Source organism: Antennarius striatus, chromosome 6, assembly GCF_040054535.1.
Source record: "Antennarius striatus isolate MH-2024 chromosome 6, ASM4005453v1, whole genome shotgun sequence".
In the NCBI taxonomy this organism is placed as follows: Eukaryota; Metazoa; Chordata; class Actinopteri; order Lophiiformes; family Antennariidae; genus Antennarius; species Antennarius striatus.
In genome coordinates this window covers 24,148,295-24,163,362 of record NC_090781.1, presented here as the reverse complement: position 1 = coordinate 24,163,362, position 15,068 = coordinate 24,148,295, and the positions used below count along the sequence as shown (strand labels likewise).

The 15,068-nt window shown below is 43.0% G+C and overlaps 1 protein-coding gene across 2 annotated transcripts in view; it reads left to right on the top strand.

Annotated features, from left to right (window-relative positions):
• LOC137596810 (endothelin-converting enzyme-like 1) overlaps positions 1 to 15,068 on the top strand; it is a 39,668-nt gene that overhangs the window by 7,348 nt on the left and 17,252 nt on the right. The window contains exons 2-8 of one of the 2 annotated variants that reach the window (XM_068317565.1): positions 899 to 1,065; positions 1,142 to 2,090; positions 2,666 to 2,734; positions 3,190 to 3,300; positions 3,396 to 3,488; positions 5,231 to 5,355; positions 14,039 to 14,261. In XM_068317565.1, coding sequence (XP_068173666.1) covers positions 1,230 to 2,090; positions 2,666 to 2,734; positions 3,190 to 3,300; positions 3,396 to 3,488; positions 5,231 to 5,355; positions 14,039 to 14,261 — 1,482 coding nt within the window. In that variant the 5' untranslated portion in view covers positions 899 to 1,065; positions 1,142 to 1,229. Of the gene's footprint in view, positions 1 to 898; positions 2,091 to 2,665; positions 2,735 to 3,189; positions 3,301 to 3,395; positions 3,489 to 5,230; positions 5,356 to 14,038; positions 14,262 to 15,068 lie in introns of both variants that reach the window. The other variant, XM_068317566.1, reaches the window with a different exon arrangement.

Here is a 15,068-nt window from a genome sequence, read left to right as displayed (position 1 = left end):
ACCTCAGTTGATTCATGACTGCTAAAGAGACGCCTGGTGCGGTCGGAAAAGCAGCACCGAGCTGCAACTATTGGAAAAACTTTTTTTTTTAACGTTTTTTTTTTACTGTTCATGCCATTTTTCATGCATTTTGGGATCTCTGTTTATTATTTGCTGTGTCAAACTGTTGTTTTCTTCGTTTGTTAGTGATTAAATCAATAAATCAAGTAAGAATCGTAGCAGCCTTGCAGCATAAGGGATCAGCAATCACTTCTTAAGGACATTGAATGCAATTTAAAATTGGTTGCCGATATTTTTTCACACAGAAGCCCTACATTTGGTCCACATCTGGACCACAGACCTGATATTTCCTGCTCTATACTATGAAGTAAACAGTACATGAGTAGAATGCAAAATGCTAGAAAATACATCTAGTGTCCCTGAATTTGTCTGGGTGTGTTCTGTTGCATGATATATAAGTATAAATGAAAACACTTGGGAATATATGCGCATATGATTACTATTTAGCAGCTGCCTGTGGTCTGACTTCTTGTTCTTCCTTTAAAACCTCCACTGAGGATCAGCTGATGCCCTCGACGCTGCGCCGGAGACACGAGACATCAATTCTCCACGCCGTCTGTAATAATATCAACTTTTACATCTGTTTGATTCGGACGCGGGCTCAAGTCACGGCGATTGCTGCTCGTCTCCATGTCCAGCTGATGCTCACATCTTCGCTCCTGTCTCTACTAATTTATCCAAAAGCTGTGCGTCACCAGGGGGGGGATATTATCCCCCCAATAGGAAGACTGAAAAGATGCCGTTTTGTCATTTTCTGCTTTAAGAATCGTCGATAGATTTCCTGTCTCTTGCTTGATTTACAGGCCGTCCCTCACCTCATTTTTATTCCCGTTGACAGGTGACCTGTAACCGGTTGGAGAGAGAGAGGGAGGAGATGAGAACAAATGGAAAGGGAGCAGAGAGGAAGAGGATGAGAGGGAGAACACATGACCCTTGAGATTTCCACCCGTGCACAATGGGAGCCCCCCTCTGGCTTTCACTGGCTTTTGATTTCTAGCAAATAGAGTGAGTTTTTACATAACAAGGACCAACAGGATTTGGAAATCACTTCAACTTTTTTTTTTTTTTTTTTAACCTGTAGAGACTCAGTGGGAGAAATCATGGCTGTACACTGATCACAACAAACCCCCACTTCCTGTCATCTCTACTCTCTACTTCTTTCCACTGCCATGGAGAAGACGTACTCTCTGACCGCCCACTACGATGAATTCCAGGAAGTGAAATACGGCGGTCGCTACAGCAGCGACATCCTCAGCAATGGCATGACCCTTCACCTGGGGGGCAGCCTCGACCGACACGTGGGTCGCGCCCGTGGAGGCACCTGGTCGAACGGCCGAAACAGAGATCTCAGCAGCGGGTCCAGCAGCAGCGGGGGGCTTCCCCGATGGAGCCGGAGGGAGATCTGCCTCCTTTCCGCTCTGGTCTTTGCAGCAGGGATGTGTGTGATTTTGGGGAGCATGCTGGCACTGAAGTACATCTCCCTGGAAGCCCAGCAGGACCCCCAGTGTCGACAGGACTGCCAACGCAAACGCTCCCTGCTGCGCGCGGCGAGATTCGTCCAAGCCAACATCGACCCGACCATCCAGCCCTGCCAGGATTTTTACTCCTTCGCTTGCGGCGGATGGCTGAGGCGCCACGGCATCCCGGAGGACAAGCTCAGCTACGGCATCATCACCGCCATAGGAGAACACAACGAGGACAAGCTCCAGCGGCTCCTCCTGGAGCCCATACGGAGACACGGGCCCGACTCGGCAGAGAGAAAGGTCAAGGAGTTCTACCGATCCTGCGTCAACATAGAGACCATCGACAAACTGGGCTCTGAACCCATGACGGAGGTGATAGAAAGCTGTGGGGGGTGGGATCTGGTCGGAGCGCCTCCCGGGTCAGCTGGGTGGGAGACAGAGGGCGCCCCCCAGAGGCCGGACTTCAATGAGCTGTTGTACCGGACCCAGGGGGTGTACAGCACCGCCGTCTTCTTCTCCCTCACTGTCAATGTGGATGACAAGAACTCCTCCAGGAATGCGATCAGGGTGAGAGAAAGTCTAGATGTGGATGGTGTGTGTGTGTGTGTGTGTGTGTGTGAGTGTGTGTGTGTGTGTGTGTGTGTGTGTGTGTGTGTGTGTGTGTATCTGAAGGTCACCAGTGTATTTGAAGTTGTGTGTTTCCTAGAAATCGTATCTATTTTTGCAGATTCTCTGAAAAAACACTGCGTCGCTCGCATCTTCAGCTCCTTATGATAGAATCTTTGCTGGATTCAAATATTCTTTAAGCTTCATTTCCCAGCTTTTTTTTGGGTTTTTTTTTTTTTTACTGCAACCTACTTTGATGGCACTCAGCAGAGTACACACCTAATTCTAATTATTTGGTGCATCCACTCACAGACACAAACTCACTAAGTAGAGATTCTGTTCTACATATCTGCAGAGAAATTAACAAAAACGTCCAAAAAGAAATCAACTAACACTGATCAAGGGGTTATTTATTAAACGTTAATAATGCAGAGGTGTGTTTGTGTGTGTGTGTGTGTGTGTGTGTGTGTGTGTGTGTGTGTGTGTGTGTGTGTGTGTGTGTGTGTGTGTGTGTGTGTGTGTGTGTGTGCATACAGGTTGATCAGGAGGGACTCACGCTGCCTGAGAGAAGTCTCTATCTGGGACAGGATGAAGACAGCGTCAAAGTAAACACGCTTCCTTGACTCCTTTCCTTCATTTCCCTCCCTTTATTTTACTCTCCTTTCATCTTTTCTTCCTTTTCATGCCCCCCCCTTGACCACTTCCTGTGTTTTACTTCATCTACTTCCTTCTTTGCCTCCATCCTCCTATCATTACTCTTTCCAAAGCTCTTCTTCATCACATTTGATTTCCTTCAGCGCGCTCCCACCTGAACTCCCCTCCTGCTGACCTTATTTACTGTTTTTTCTATAATCCCTCCGCTCCCTTCTTCCCTCGCCTCCATCTGTCTTATTGACTTGGTTCTCTCTCTGGTCTTCATCCATCCCCCTGTTTTCCTCTGTCACCCGCTGTGCTTTTGTTGTCCCGTCCACTTTGCCACATGTCATTCCCGTCACCGATCATTACTAACGATGCCACAGCTCCTTCTGTCCATTACTGTCGGTGTAATTGTGCTTCTCAGATCCTGGTGGCGTACAAGGCCTTGATGGAGCGCCTGCTGAGCATGCTGGGAGCTCAGAACGCCACGCAGAAGTCCAAGGAGATTATACAGCTGGAGACCCGTCTGGCCAATGTGAGCCGTGTGTGTGTGTGTGTGTGTGCGTGCATGCGTGCGCGTGTGTGTGTGTGTGTGTGGCGTTGAATTAAATTTCTTCTCCTTTCCTCCAGATCACTGTGTCAGAATTTGATGACCAAAGAAAGGACATCAGCACCATGTATAACCGCATCACCCTCAAACAGCTACAGCGTATCGCTCCCAGTGTGAGTACTGCACACGCACACACACACACACACACACACACACACACACACACACACACACACACACACACACACACACACACACACACACACGGGGCCCACAGGCACAAGCACATACTTCAAGTTAACATTTTCAGTCATATGTCTAGTGTGTAAGAGCCAAGGTGTGTGTTTATGGGGAGGGTAATATTAGAGATTGCACTAAACACACATGTATAAAAAACCTTGTGGATATAGAAGCATTTTAAATACTTAGGTTGTCTAATAAAGACAAGGTAAGACACTATTTGTGATGATTTTTGTCGGCGATGCAGTCAGAAGGTTCTGACTAATATCAGTATTGGAACAGGTCAGTAGCTAAGAGAAGCATACAAGCGCTAAGTCATAAAAAAAAAACTCCATAAGTGATCAAAAGTATATTAAAATGATTTCTGTCTTGACAGGCAGCCAATGTGGTTAGACAGTAATACGAGATCTCTGATTGGTCACAGTTCAAAGTGTAGTCGGTCCATTCTGGGCGAGTTGGAGTCAGACCAGAATGGTGTGAAAGTCAAGGTGTGAACGATGCATTCAAGTACAGAGACTGGTTGTAATCATTTGATTTGATGTACTTGTGTATATATTAATAACAGTAGGGAATGGACCAATATGTTTAAGTTTTAATAGATGGTAAAAACAAGCTGATATTTGTGTCAGTGAGTTCTTTATGGAGGCTAAGTAGTTGTAGAGATCATCTGAGGTCCTTGAATTATTTGATTCCGAATATATATACAGAATATATACAGTATATATATACATAGCGGTGTATTCTCTGACTCACAATGTGATGCTATACAAACAAAGTATCTCATTATATGGAAGAGATGGGACCAGAGACTGAACCCTGAGGAATCCCATATGGTGAAGGAGCAGAAAATGATGCATGGTTACCTGGTTTAACACGTCAGTTTGATGAATATGAAGACAGAACCTCCGTGAGGCTGTTCCTGAGGTATCAGTGCGTGCTGTCTGTAAATTAGGATGTTTATTACGATGGAGTGATGGATGTCACAAGAATAACAAAAGCTGTCCACCTTGCAGGGTAAACGTGAAAGGGAATAAAAGAAGGAAGAGCAAAATTAGACAATATGGGTTGGGGGGGGGGTCAGGGTGGAAATGATGGAATGATGGGAAGGGGAGGGAAACATGCCAGAAATAGAAGCTTAACGAAAGAGGAGGAAGTTGTTCTCTAATGGCTCACAAGGAGGAAAGGTTTGATGTGTAAAATATCCGTCCTTTCCTGGAAGGTAATTATTTTTTAAACATGCTGTTTATGCTGAAATGATCAGTAACGGTATCTCCAGTGTGTCTGAAGTGTGCACAATTGTAGAAGCTTGAAGTGTTTTATTGCCAATACCGTTTTTGCTTTGCAAAAAATAATCATTTTCCAAGATTTGTGTTTGTCTGCCACGAGAACATGATGTTCCTGTTTGGTTTATTTTCAGCGCTCAGCCTTGAGCTTGACATCAAGTTATGGGTCTGGTTTTACTGGGTCTGGTCTGATTTAAAGACATAGAGGTGTGATCCCTCAGGTTAGAGCTCAAAAGAGGGTCTAACAGTAGAGTTTCAGGGTCGGGTGAGGAGCAAGTTTTCAGGACTTTTTTATTTAACACATAGAATGTGTAATTATGATTTTAAAAAATGTCATGTTCTCAGTAGGACAGTGAGCACCAGAACTAACATGGTTCCTTCAACCCCTGCAGCTTCACTGGAAGCGTTTGCTGGACAGAATCTTCCACGACAACTTCTCCGAGGACGAAGAGATCGTCGTGCTCGCCACCGATTACATTCAGAAAGTCTCAGACATCATCAAGAACACGTCCAAGAGGTAAACACGGGCGTGGCATGTTGGAGGCGTGGCATGTAAAAGAAGGATGAAGGGCACTAAAGTCTATGGGAGAGAGGGGGGGGGGGTCAATGAATTTAGATCCAGGAATTTTTGTGAATGTCCTGAAATTGCTTAAGCGATAATGTCTGACAGTGTTTAGTGTGTGTGTGTGTGTGTGTGTGTGTGTGTGTGTGTGTGTGTGTGTGTGTGTGTGTGTGTGTGTGTGTGTGTGTGTGTGTGTGTGTGTGTGTGTGTGTTTGGTTGAAGGCTGTCAGTGTAGGTTTGGTTGAATCCCCGCGTCACAGGGTGTATGGATTGGTTTCTGAGTGCTGCTGCTCACAGATTCCAAACACACTGTGTGTGTTTCAGGTGAGTCACTGTTGGATGGAATTCTAGTTCTGCTGCAGCTGATTATTATTGATCTGCACCCACCCCCACCCCCAGACAGGGACACATGCACTCTTGGGACATTGCACACACTTATATTCATCGCTTAGAGGCTAACCTAAATCTCTACATAGACACAAAAGTAACCTTAAAGCCGTCACATCAAATATTAATTATTTATGCTTTGGGCGTTTGCATTGTTGCCCCAGGAGGAGGGCAAGTCCCCACTGTAGGACTGTGTGTCCCCACATTGTGAGTAATACACACACACACACACACACACATATAAACACACTGTTGTTGACAGTCTCCAGACGGCCAAAGGGGGCTTCTGCGTGTCAGGATGTGTGTCACAGCCGCTGACAGCTCGCCAATAGTGGCTGTTCTCTACAGAAACACGCCGCAGCACGCGGCCCCCGTGTACAGCCGACTGGTCGGATGACTGGCAGCTGGATTACCTCCTTGTCATTTATGTGTGAGGCCAGATTCATGTCTGTCTGTCTGCGTAGCGGCGTAACCTACTCATACAGTTTGGTAATTTTATAAGCCATCAGTTTTGTGACACTTTACCGTCACGTTTGGTCATTATTCCACCCCGTGTTGCCAGTTCCAAATCGTATGAGGCAATTCCTGGTGAGTTTGGTGTAAGGCTTGTCCTTCTCTGTGGTAAAAGGATTTCATCAGAAGAAAATAGTCCCCCACTCTGCCAGGAAGGGGCAGCCTCAGGTCAGTCTGATCGGACAATGAGGACGATGAGCAGTCATGGGTCGGAGGTGAAGCCAGAGGAAACTTTGGTGATGTGTAAATCCACCATCTGACCAGGAAACAGAAGTGAGTGACTAACAGAACCATCCAGCAGCTGGATCCCTGCGCTTCCCTCAGGACAGCTGGCGCTCACAGTTTCATCGGGTAAATCCACTGATTAGCGGTTTTCAGGGCCAAAATGATCTCAGCTTCTTCTCAAGCTTGAAATGGGTAAGAAGCTCGGCTCGCTTTGGAACATGGTCCAAAAAAAACCTAAAAAAAATCAGAACGTGTTCCGCGTCTGGATGCTTTCCTTAAACTGACATCACCAGACAGACACTTTCAGTAACGCTGCATTATTAATCAAAGCGCTATATAAATCTAATCCATTATTATTATTATTGTTGTTGTTGTTGTTGTTGTTATCAGAAATAAATTAAAACAGCAGTTAAAGAAACTCTAAAATAATAATCAGAAATATCAACTTCAGGTTTATTAAAACTAGACAATAATATGTTGTGTTCCTTGACAAAAAATATAATGCCATGACTTTAAAACTTAAGATACAGAATAATGTTTGTCATATAAGATTAAAACATAAAAGGACAAAAATAAATAAATGAAGCAAAAGAGGTCTTAATTTTTTAGATATCATTGTCATCTGTGTTCTTTACAGTGTTGTATGTCGATTCTGTCCCAGTTAGCGTCATCATCTCATTTTTAAGTATAAGACAGATAGGAAATGAGGAGAGCATGGTCAGTCGGGACATTCAGGCTGGGAAATGCAAAAACAACAGAGTTTAGGGAATAAAATTTGTATATATATAACATTGAACTGTATAAAACGTAAGTAAAACTAAAATTCTGTTTCATTGTAGCACAAATTTCACTCAGATAAAGGAACACTGAGTCAGATAGACTACCAAACTACTTTGTTTTAATATGGGGAGATTTAAAGGAGTGATGGTAACATAAGATTTCATTTTTCTGAATCAAGGGATCGGTTTCTTTACCTGCAAGATTCTAACATATTCTCTGCACCAGGCGGAGCGAAATCAGCAAGAGGCTCAAACACATTCCAAATAGAATATCTTCTCTTTATTTGCTTTTACTTCAATCTGTGGCCTTATTTTTCTTTTCTCTTTTTGAAATGGAGAAAAACTTTGTTATTGTTCACTTTAATTTTTCAGTGTTTATTCTACTTATTTTTATCTGCCGCTGCAAACGATAGCATCTTTTCTTTTAGCGCTGATTAAACTTTGCTCCCATCAGTGTAAACAACTCTTCCATATCACATTTCCTACCCTCTGTTTCGTGTTCCATTTTTTTCCCCCTCTTATCTCCTTTCATCTGGTCTCCTGCTGCTCTCCATTCTTTGTAAAAATGTACCTTTTAATCACAGCGCTCCAGCATGAATGCGCCTTGAGTTTGGGTCCTATCAATAAGAGATTCATATTCTTCTTTGCAGACGTTGCAGCTACCGTCCCCTGTGTCACATCCATTAGCCCGGGTTCACTTCTCCTCAGGCTCCAAACTCTATCGCCTCCCTTGTTGTTTACCAATCTTCTCTTGGTCTGTTCATCCATACCCCCCAATGACTTTAGGAATAGACTCTACATTAAGTTTCAATCATCCTCCCTCTTTTGTTCCCCTCCACCTGCGTCTATCTCACATCCTGTCTTCTCTCGCCTTTATCATGCATTCACTTATTCAGCTATTACATTCACCTGATAAGGACGTCATTGTTCAGCTGCACTCTGGAAGTTAAAACCAGCTGACAATCTCAAAGAACTGCTTTGTTGCTGAATTACATCCCATGGCAGTCCCATCTGAGCCATATGACTAGAAGAATGGCTGCTGTTATCCAGGCAAATATGGCAGTTCAACCTCAAGCCTAAGCCTAAACCAGTGATTAAAATACACAGGTGACCAACAAGACTGTGTGAAGATGAACAATTGTGAATCATAAATTAATTTTTATGTCAAAAATAGTCGAGAACAGTCCTTCTTTTCACATCAAAAGTTGTCAAATGCCAGAATTTTACAGTCTGAACTACAAAAATGACAATCAATACCTGTTTCGATCCTATAAAAACGAAATAAAAAGGTGTTTCATGCCAGCGGCAGCTATTATCTAAGAAAATTAGAGTTAGAATTAATTACCTACGAATCCCTGTTTGACACTATTAAAAACAAATAGTGATACATTACTTACAAATTTTCTCGTGACCTTTATATCAAATAATTAAAGTTTGACTAATTTTAGAAAGACTAAGGATAAACAATAAATCTGTCTTATATTTTTGTGACAATGGGTGGTAACAGTGATGACTCCCAATGTCTCTGACTCACTGTCCTTCCTTCTCTCTCATCCCCCCATCATTAAACTCTTCTCTTCAGTCTCCTTCTTCCCAGCACTCTCCATCTGTCTCCCTTCTCCTCCCTCGCCTCCTTTCCCAAATTTTTGCACGATAATCCTCACTCTCCCCAATTTCTGGCCCAATCCCATTACGTTTTCTCTCCATGCATCACTTCCACTGTTTCTCTATTCCTTTCTGCTTCTTTCACCTCTCTACCTCCCGCTGTCATCCTCCTCCTCAGGTGTTCTCGTTTTCTCCACGAGAAAAGGCATCTTTTCTTGGTCACTCCAACATTCTCATCTTCCCCCAAATTCCAGTCGGTCCCTCCTTATGTCCCCTTTGGAAATTGCTGCTGCATTCACACACAAATGTGTTCTGTTTTACATTAGATTGTCTGCGGAGCTTTCGAAATGCCGCGCTTCCTCACATCATTGACTCTCTGCACTTATGGCGCTTTCACACTGATGGCATCAACTCTTCTCTACTCTTTTTTTTATTTATTTTTTTAATTTGCATTGACAATCCTGATGTCTGGCACTCTGTGTTGTTTTGGTATCACCTCTGTCGACATTCCAAGAGAACCATTGTGCTACCAAATCCAATTGTGGAGCCAATGTCAACTACTGATGGGTTGGATAGAACTGTCACTATTATTAAGATGGGACAAAATTAAAGACAAACCAGACCTGCCATTTATAAATTACCTCGCTACTGCAGGCACACAATCGCTCTTGGTTTGAATATATTCATTGTAATTTATTATGGCAGCACAGAAGACATTGGAGCTAAGGATGATTGGTGGTGTGTGTGTCGTTTGTTGAGTGTCGCTATGGTAACTGGATATAATATGCAGAGACCTCACTTGTAGTATGAACAAAATTACGTTAACAAAGCAAGGCAATGTGAGTAGAGGTGTGTGTGCTGTTTGTACACACTTAAGAAAAATAAGCCAGAAATTGACAGTTTTTACCATATTCAGTAAGTTAGTTTAGTATCTTATGCCGAGTTCATTAAGCATCTGTTTTAGGTTGTTAGCCCAGATTACAGAATCTTTTACAAATTTGGTTTTAAAACTGTCAAATAGCTCAGAGACTCACCAGGAACCAAACTTTTAATTTGTGACTTATTTGGTATTTACTAAAGCTGGATGTTGAGCGTTGGAATTTATTTTTGCAGAGAGGTGCATCATAATTAGAAGTATTAAACACTTTTCATCCTTTGCATGTATACACACACACACACACACACACACACACACACACACACACACACACACACACACACACACACACACACACACACACACACACACACATAAAATGCCATTGTTTGGGTTCATGCAGTGTGACTCTAGGGCTGTGGCAGAGGTGTTAACCTATTGTTTTATTGTCTGTGACCCGATGGAGACGTTTGTTTCCTCTCTCAGACACTAATGGACCGGATAAAACCTCCATTGTTCTCTTCTGTGCAGCAATATTCCACCAAAGTGCACAAACCGCATCCAGAGTGCAGCTGAACAGGGTTGACCTGCACAGAGTGACATTCCAGGAAAAGGACGAAGAAATAGGTCCTCCGTTAAAATAGAACAATGGTGTAAAAATTTCATCCTAGACAGGTGAAAGGGTACAAAGATGAAATGTTAGCCTGTTAGGGAGATGCGTGTTTCAGCATGACAGGATGCACAACAACAAATGAATCATCCTTCTTCCCAAAGTGCTTTCTATCTCTTGACTTACAGTAATTTTTAGTGTTTTATTTTTATTTCTTGTCCTTCACAGATCCTCCCTTCACACCCAATTTCCCAGTTTTTACCCTCCTCGTGTTAAAATCACTGATGTCCCCCTTTCTACTTCATTCCACCTCCTTTCATCAATGTCACTGATTTGAGGTTGCTTTTGATGAGTCCCTTCATTCATCTATTTCCACTCGCCGATGCCCCCGTCTGTGAGAATACACACTCTCCATCTCTACAAGTATCTATTGAACAACTCCTTCTCTTCATTGTTATCTCCCTCTAAACCATGTCCCCCCGCACTTCTGAGTTAACAATCAAATATGTCTGCTGACAAGTGCGGTCACACCTCCATCCATCCTTCTTCTTCAAAACGTGCTTGTCTGTGTGTGTGTGTGTGCAGTCTACACACACACACACACACGAACACACACACACACACACTCCGATGACTGCACCCAATCCCATTAGCCAGATGAGCAGGCCTCAATGAAGGGGAAAGCATAATGACCACACCGGCATCTGTGTCACACACTCTTCCTCGCAGCTGCTCTCTCAGTCTGTCGTGTGGGAATCGAGTGTGTTGTTTCCCGGAGCGTCTGAGTTTTGCAATCAGACGACTGGATGAAGACATGTTCCAGCACACGATGTGTGTTCGCTCATGAGTAATCCAAAGAAGTGAAACAGTCGAGGATTCGCTTCCTAGCAGCTCCACTGCTTCTACATTTTCAGATGAGCTGTTCGCTAAATTTCATGGCGCTGTGGTTTTCAGGGTCGGGGTTTAATTCTAGGCGAGGTCTCCAGAGCTGAAAATGTACGCACTTATGCTACTATAAAGGTGCTTTGGTTAAAACTCTAAACTCTTACCGTGTGATTTTTACGCTTGTGGGTCGAGAGCGTTTGTGTGGTTAGTCTTGTTGTTCCACATTCACTTCATCGTATAACAGATCAAAAAAATATCGAATGGCAGTTTTCAGGTTATTCCAGGTTTAGGAATAGAGGAGTCCCTCCATCCTCCGTTACCTGCAGGGTCATTACCTGTGGTAATGTGTTGATGTAGTGCACAGGGACAGTGTCTTTTTATCTCCCTAACTAGCCCCATTAAAATCCATTCAGCTAATGAGCCTTCACTCAGTCCTCAGGTGATTAGGACCTACTACTTGATCTGAACAGCTCTCTCACCGACGAGCCCTCTGCCTCCATTTAACACTAACTCCATTACAGCTCTAAGCATGGCGGGTTCCCAAACCTGTATGGATAACCACAGCGACCTGAGCTTTAGGGGCTTTCTAGGGAGTCAAAGACAAACTTAGGAGGAGATCTGTGATTTTCATCAGAGTATAATCCATGTGTTGGTGGATGGATACAACATCAGTGAGACCGGATCTCGTTCTTTACCGCATTTTGGCGGATGGATACATCAGTGAGACTGGATCTCGTTCTTTACCACATGTTGGCGGATGGATACATCAGTGAGACTGGATCTCGTTCTTTACCACATGTTGGCGGATGGATACGACATCAGTGAGACCGGATCTGGTTCTATAGATGGATTTCAGTACACACCCACAAACACATGTACATAGATGAATTCTAAACTCACACCTGTTCACACGCGTGTATGTGATAAAGCAAACACACACAAACCTGACAATCAAACAAAACAGCCAATTAAACCTGTGGAACTTGTTGATTGGTTCAAGAGACTGATGATCAAGGACAATGCCTGAGTCTCTTATCTTTTGTTGTTGGTTTTTTTTTACCCCCCCATTCCTCTACCTCCTAGCTTCCTCTCCCTTTCCCATCAATTAATTTCACTTCACAAGTGCTCTGCTGGCAGGGCCTCAGGGTGCAGTTTCCAAGATACTTTTGATTTAATATCTGCCATGAATAAGGGAGAAAAAACAAGGGAAAATGACAACAACATGCCTTTAGGTTCACACAGAGCCTCACAGTAGGAGAGTAGGGCGTTTATCCCTGTAGGGCAGATGAGATATGTGCTCCCAGTGGGGGCATGAGGACACACCAACACTCCATCGTCCGGGGGAGAAGACACAGCTTGAATACATAAATGAGTGATCCATTTTTTCCTCACCCCTCCGCCGCTTCGCTGCTCAGAAACACTTTGAATTGGAGGGGGTTGTTCCTTAACTGCTGGGCCCTCTTGACTCCTCACCACCCGCTCTCCATCACTGTCTCCGTCTTGTTTTTCCCCCAAAACTTTTCTGAATGTTAAGTGGCTCAAAGGGCAGATGGAAAAACAGAACTTTGAGCCAGATGGAGCAACATGACAGTTGCACACAGAATATGTCAATTTACGAACCTAGCGCTAAAGGGAGCGTGTCGTTAAATTTGGAACTATAAAGAAGATGTGAGTTGAACGCTTGAGTGTAACCTCCAACCAAAGTCCCCTCAGTTTATTATGACATTGCACCTGAAACCAAAAGTCCCACTTCTATGCAATCAATATAATTATTGGACATGCGTTTTTATGACCATCCCATTTTTGAAATCCAAAAACACTGATCTGGCTCTTATTTGACACATGTTCAACCATTCTACTAAGATTATTCAAAATCCATCCGCTACTTTTTAATCCTATCAGTTTAACCAACACCAACAAAATATCTCCTCTTTGTTGGAGGTAATAAGACGTTATTGTTGTTGTAGATGAAGAGTTGAATTCATTAGAAGGAAAAAGCAGTTTTTGTTCAAAAAACTAGTTTTTGGTCTGATAAGACTTGTAGCTTAGAGTTTTAAGAGTAGCTAATAGAAATTCCCTTCACATAAACATTTGTTTGTGAGTTTTCTGACTTTATGACTCTTTCGCACTCTTGCTGCTATCACGATATGTTTAGCATTTATATATGTCACATTATAAACTCCTGTCAACATGGACAGGCCAGTAATAGTTGCACAAGCCTATCATAAAAAGTTGGAAACTTTTCATAGCCCAATTCCATTTCATCACCCCTCTGTTGAGGTACCTAACAAACTAATCTGATACTAAAAGTTGAAAACAACAATACAGGGAGAGAGAGAGCAGAAAAGCAAATAAGAATAGATCATAGGATAATGTTAGCAGATTGTATGTTGCCAATCAGTCGACAATGGGCTGTATGGCAGTTAATAAATGCTGCTGCTACTAAAGAGAGAGAGAATTCTCTTCTGTTGTTCATGTACTGTTAGAAAAGTTGAAGTAGTTGCCCTCAAAAGCCCCAGTAACAACTTTTCCTGTATTTAAAAGTCTTATTGTGGTGGAAATATTGGACAGATGTAGGGTTTAGGTGCGTCTGTCACAGGTTACTTGCAAGAGTACCACCAAAAGCCCTTTATATCACATATAGATGAATGTAGATAAATGGTAAACTCCTTCTTCCAGCTGCTTCCTCCGTCTGTCACGTTGGTTTAGCAAAGCATTCAGGTACCTGACCGGTCCTTCTTGTTTCGCCCACACCAGAGTTCTCCACAACTACATGCTGTGGCGCATCGTGGCGGCGCTGAGCGAGCACCTGTCCACCGCCTTCCGGAGCACCATCCACGAGTTTTCTCGAGAGATCGACGGGACGGAACAGCAGCTGGAGCTGGGGAGGCTTTGCCTCACTCAGGCCAACAAGCACTTTGGCATGGCCCTGGGGGCTCTGTTCGTCCAACAGCACTTCTCCTCCCAGAGCAAGGCAAAGGTATGGAGGGGTGGGGGGGCGATGGAGCTTGGTTTATCCATGGATGGATGAATTTGAATGAATTAATGCTTTTTTATTTTGTACATGTGGTGATGAAATAATAAAATAGACAGAACAGAAAAACAAACAAGAAGTTTGGAAAAAAGACGTCAACTTCTTAATTAATAATCAATGAACTCAAAGATATATGGTTATACATGAATATTTACAAAAACATAGTTTATTTAAATTATTATTTCCAAAAATAATTTAAAAAATAGTGAAAATTTAAAGGTCTTCATCACCTTTGCAGAGGAAGTCACATTTTCAGTCCATTGGTTATCTGTTTTCTGATTGGTTAATGGGAAAAAAATATGCAGAATTCTCATGAAACCGAACAGAAAGTCGAAGTCAGTCAATACATTCTCAGTCATTATGTGCGAGTACAAAATATTTGTGTGGTCCTCCTCACAAATGAGGATGTGGATGAGAAACTGTGCAAAGAGAGAGAGCAGATTTGGTGGCAATAAAAGCATTCAGTTGCAAAAATGAAAAAGTTCTGATTGTGTCACAATAATGCACAAATAAAGAAAACTACACCTCCACACAACCCTGCAAGATGAGATCGCATCACTGAATGATGTTTCTGAAAATTCAGACATTAGAACACAAACACAAATGCAGCATTTTCTGAGAAAGAGCAGAGGACAGTGATGGAGACGACAAAGTCTGGTCGCTATGTTACCAAGACTCGACTGGTGGGTCATGAATGATGATGAGGGCTGGGGATGATGCTTCAGCTGCTCACAATGTTTTGACATGATTATA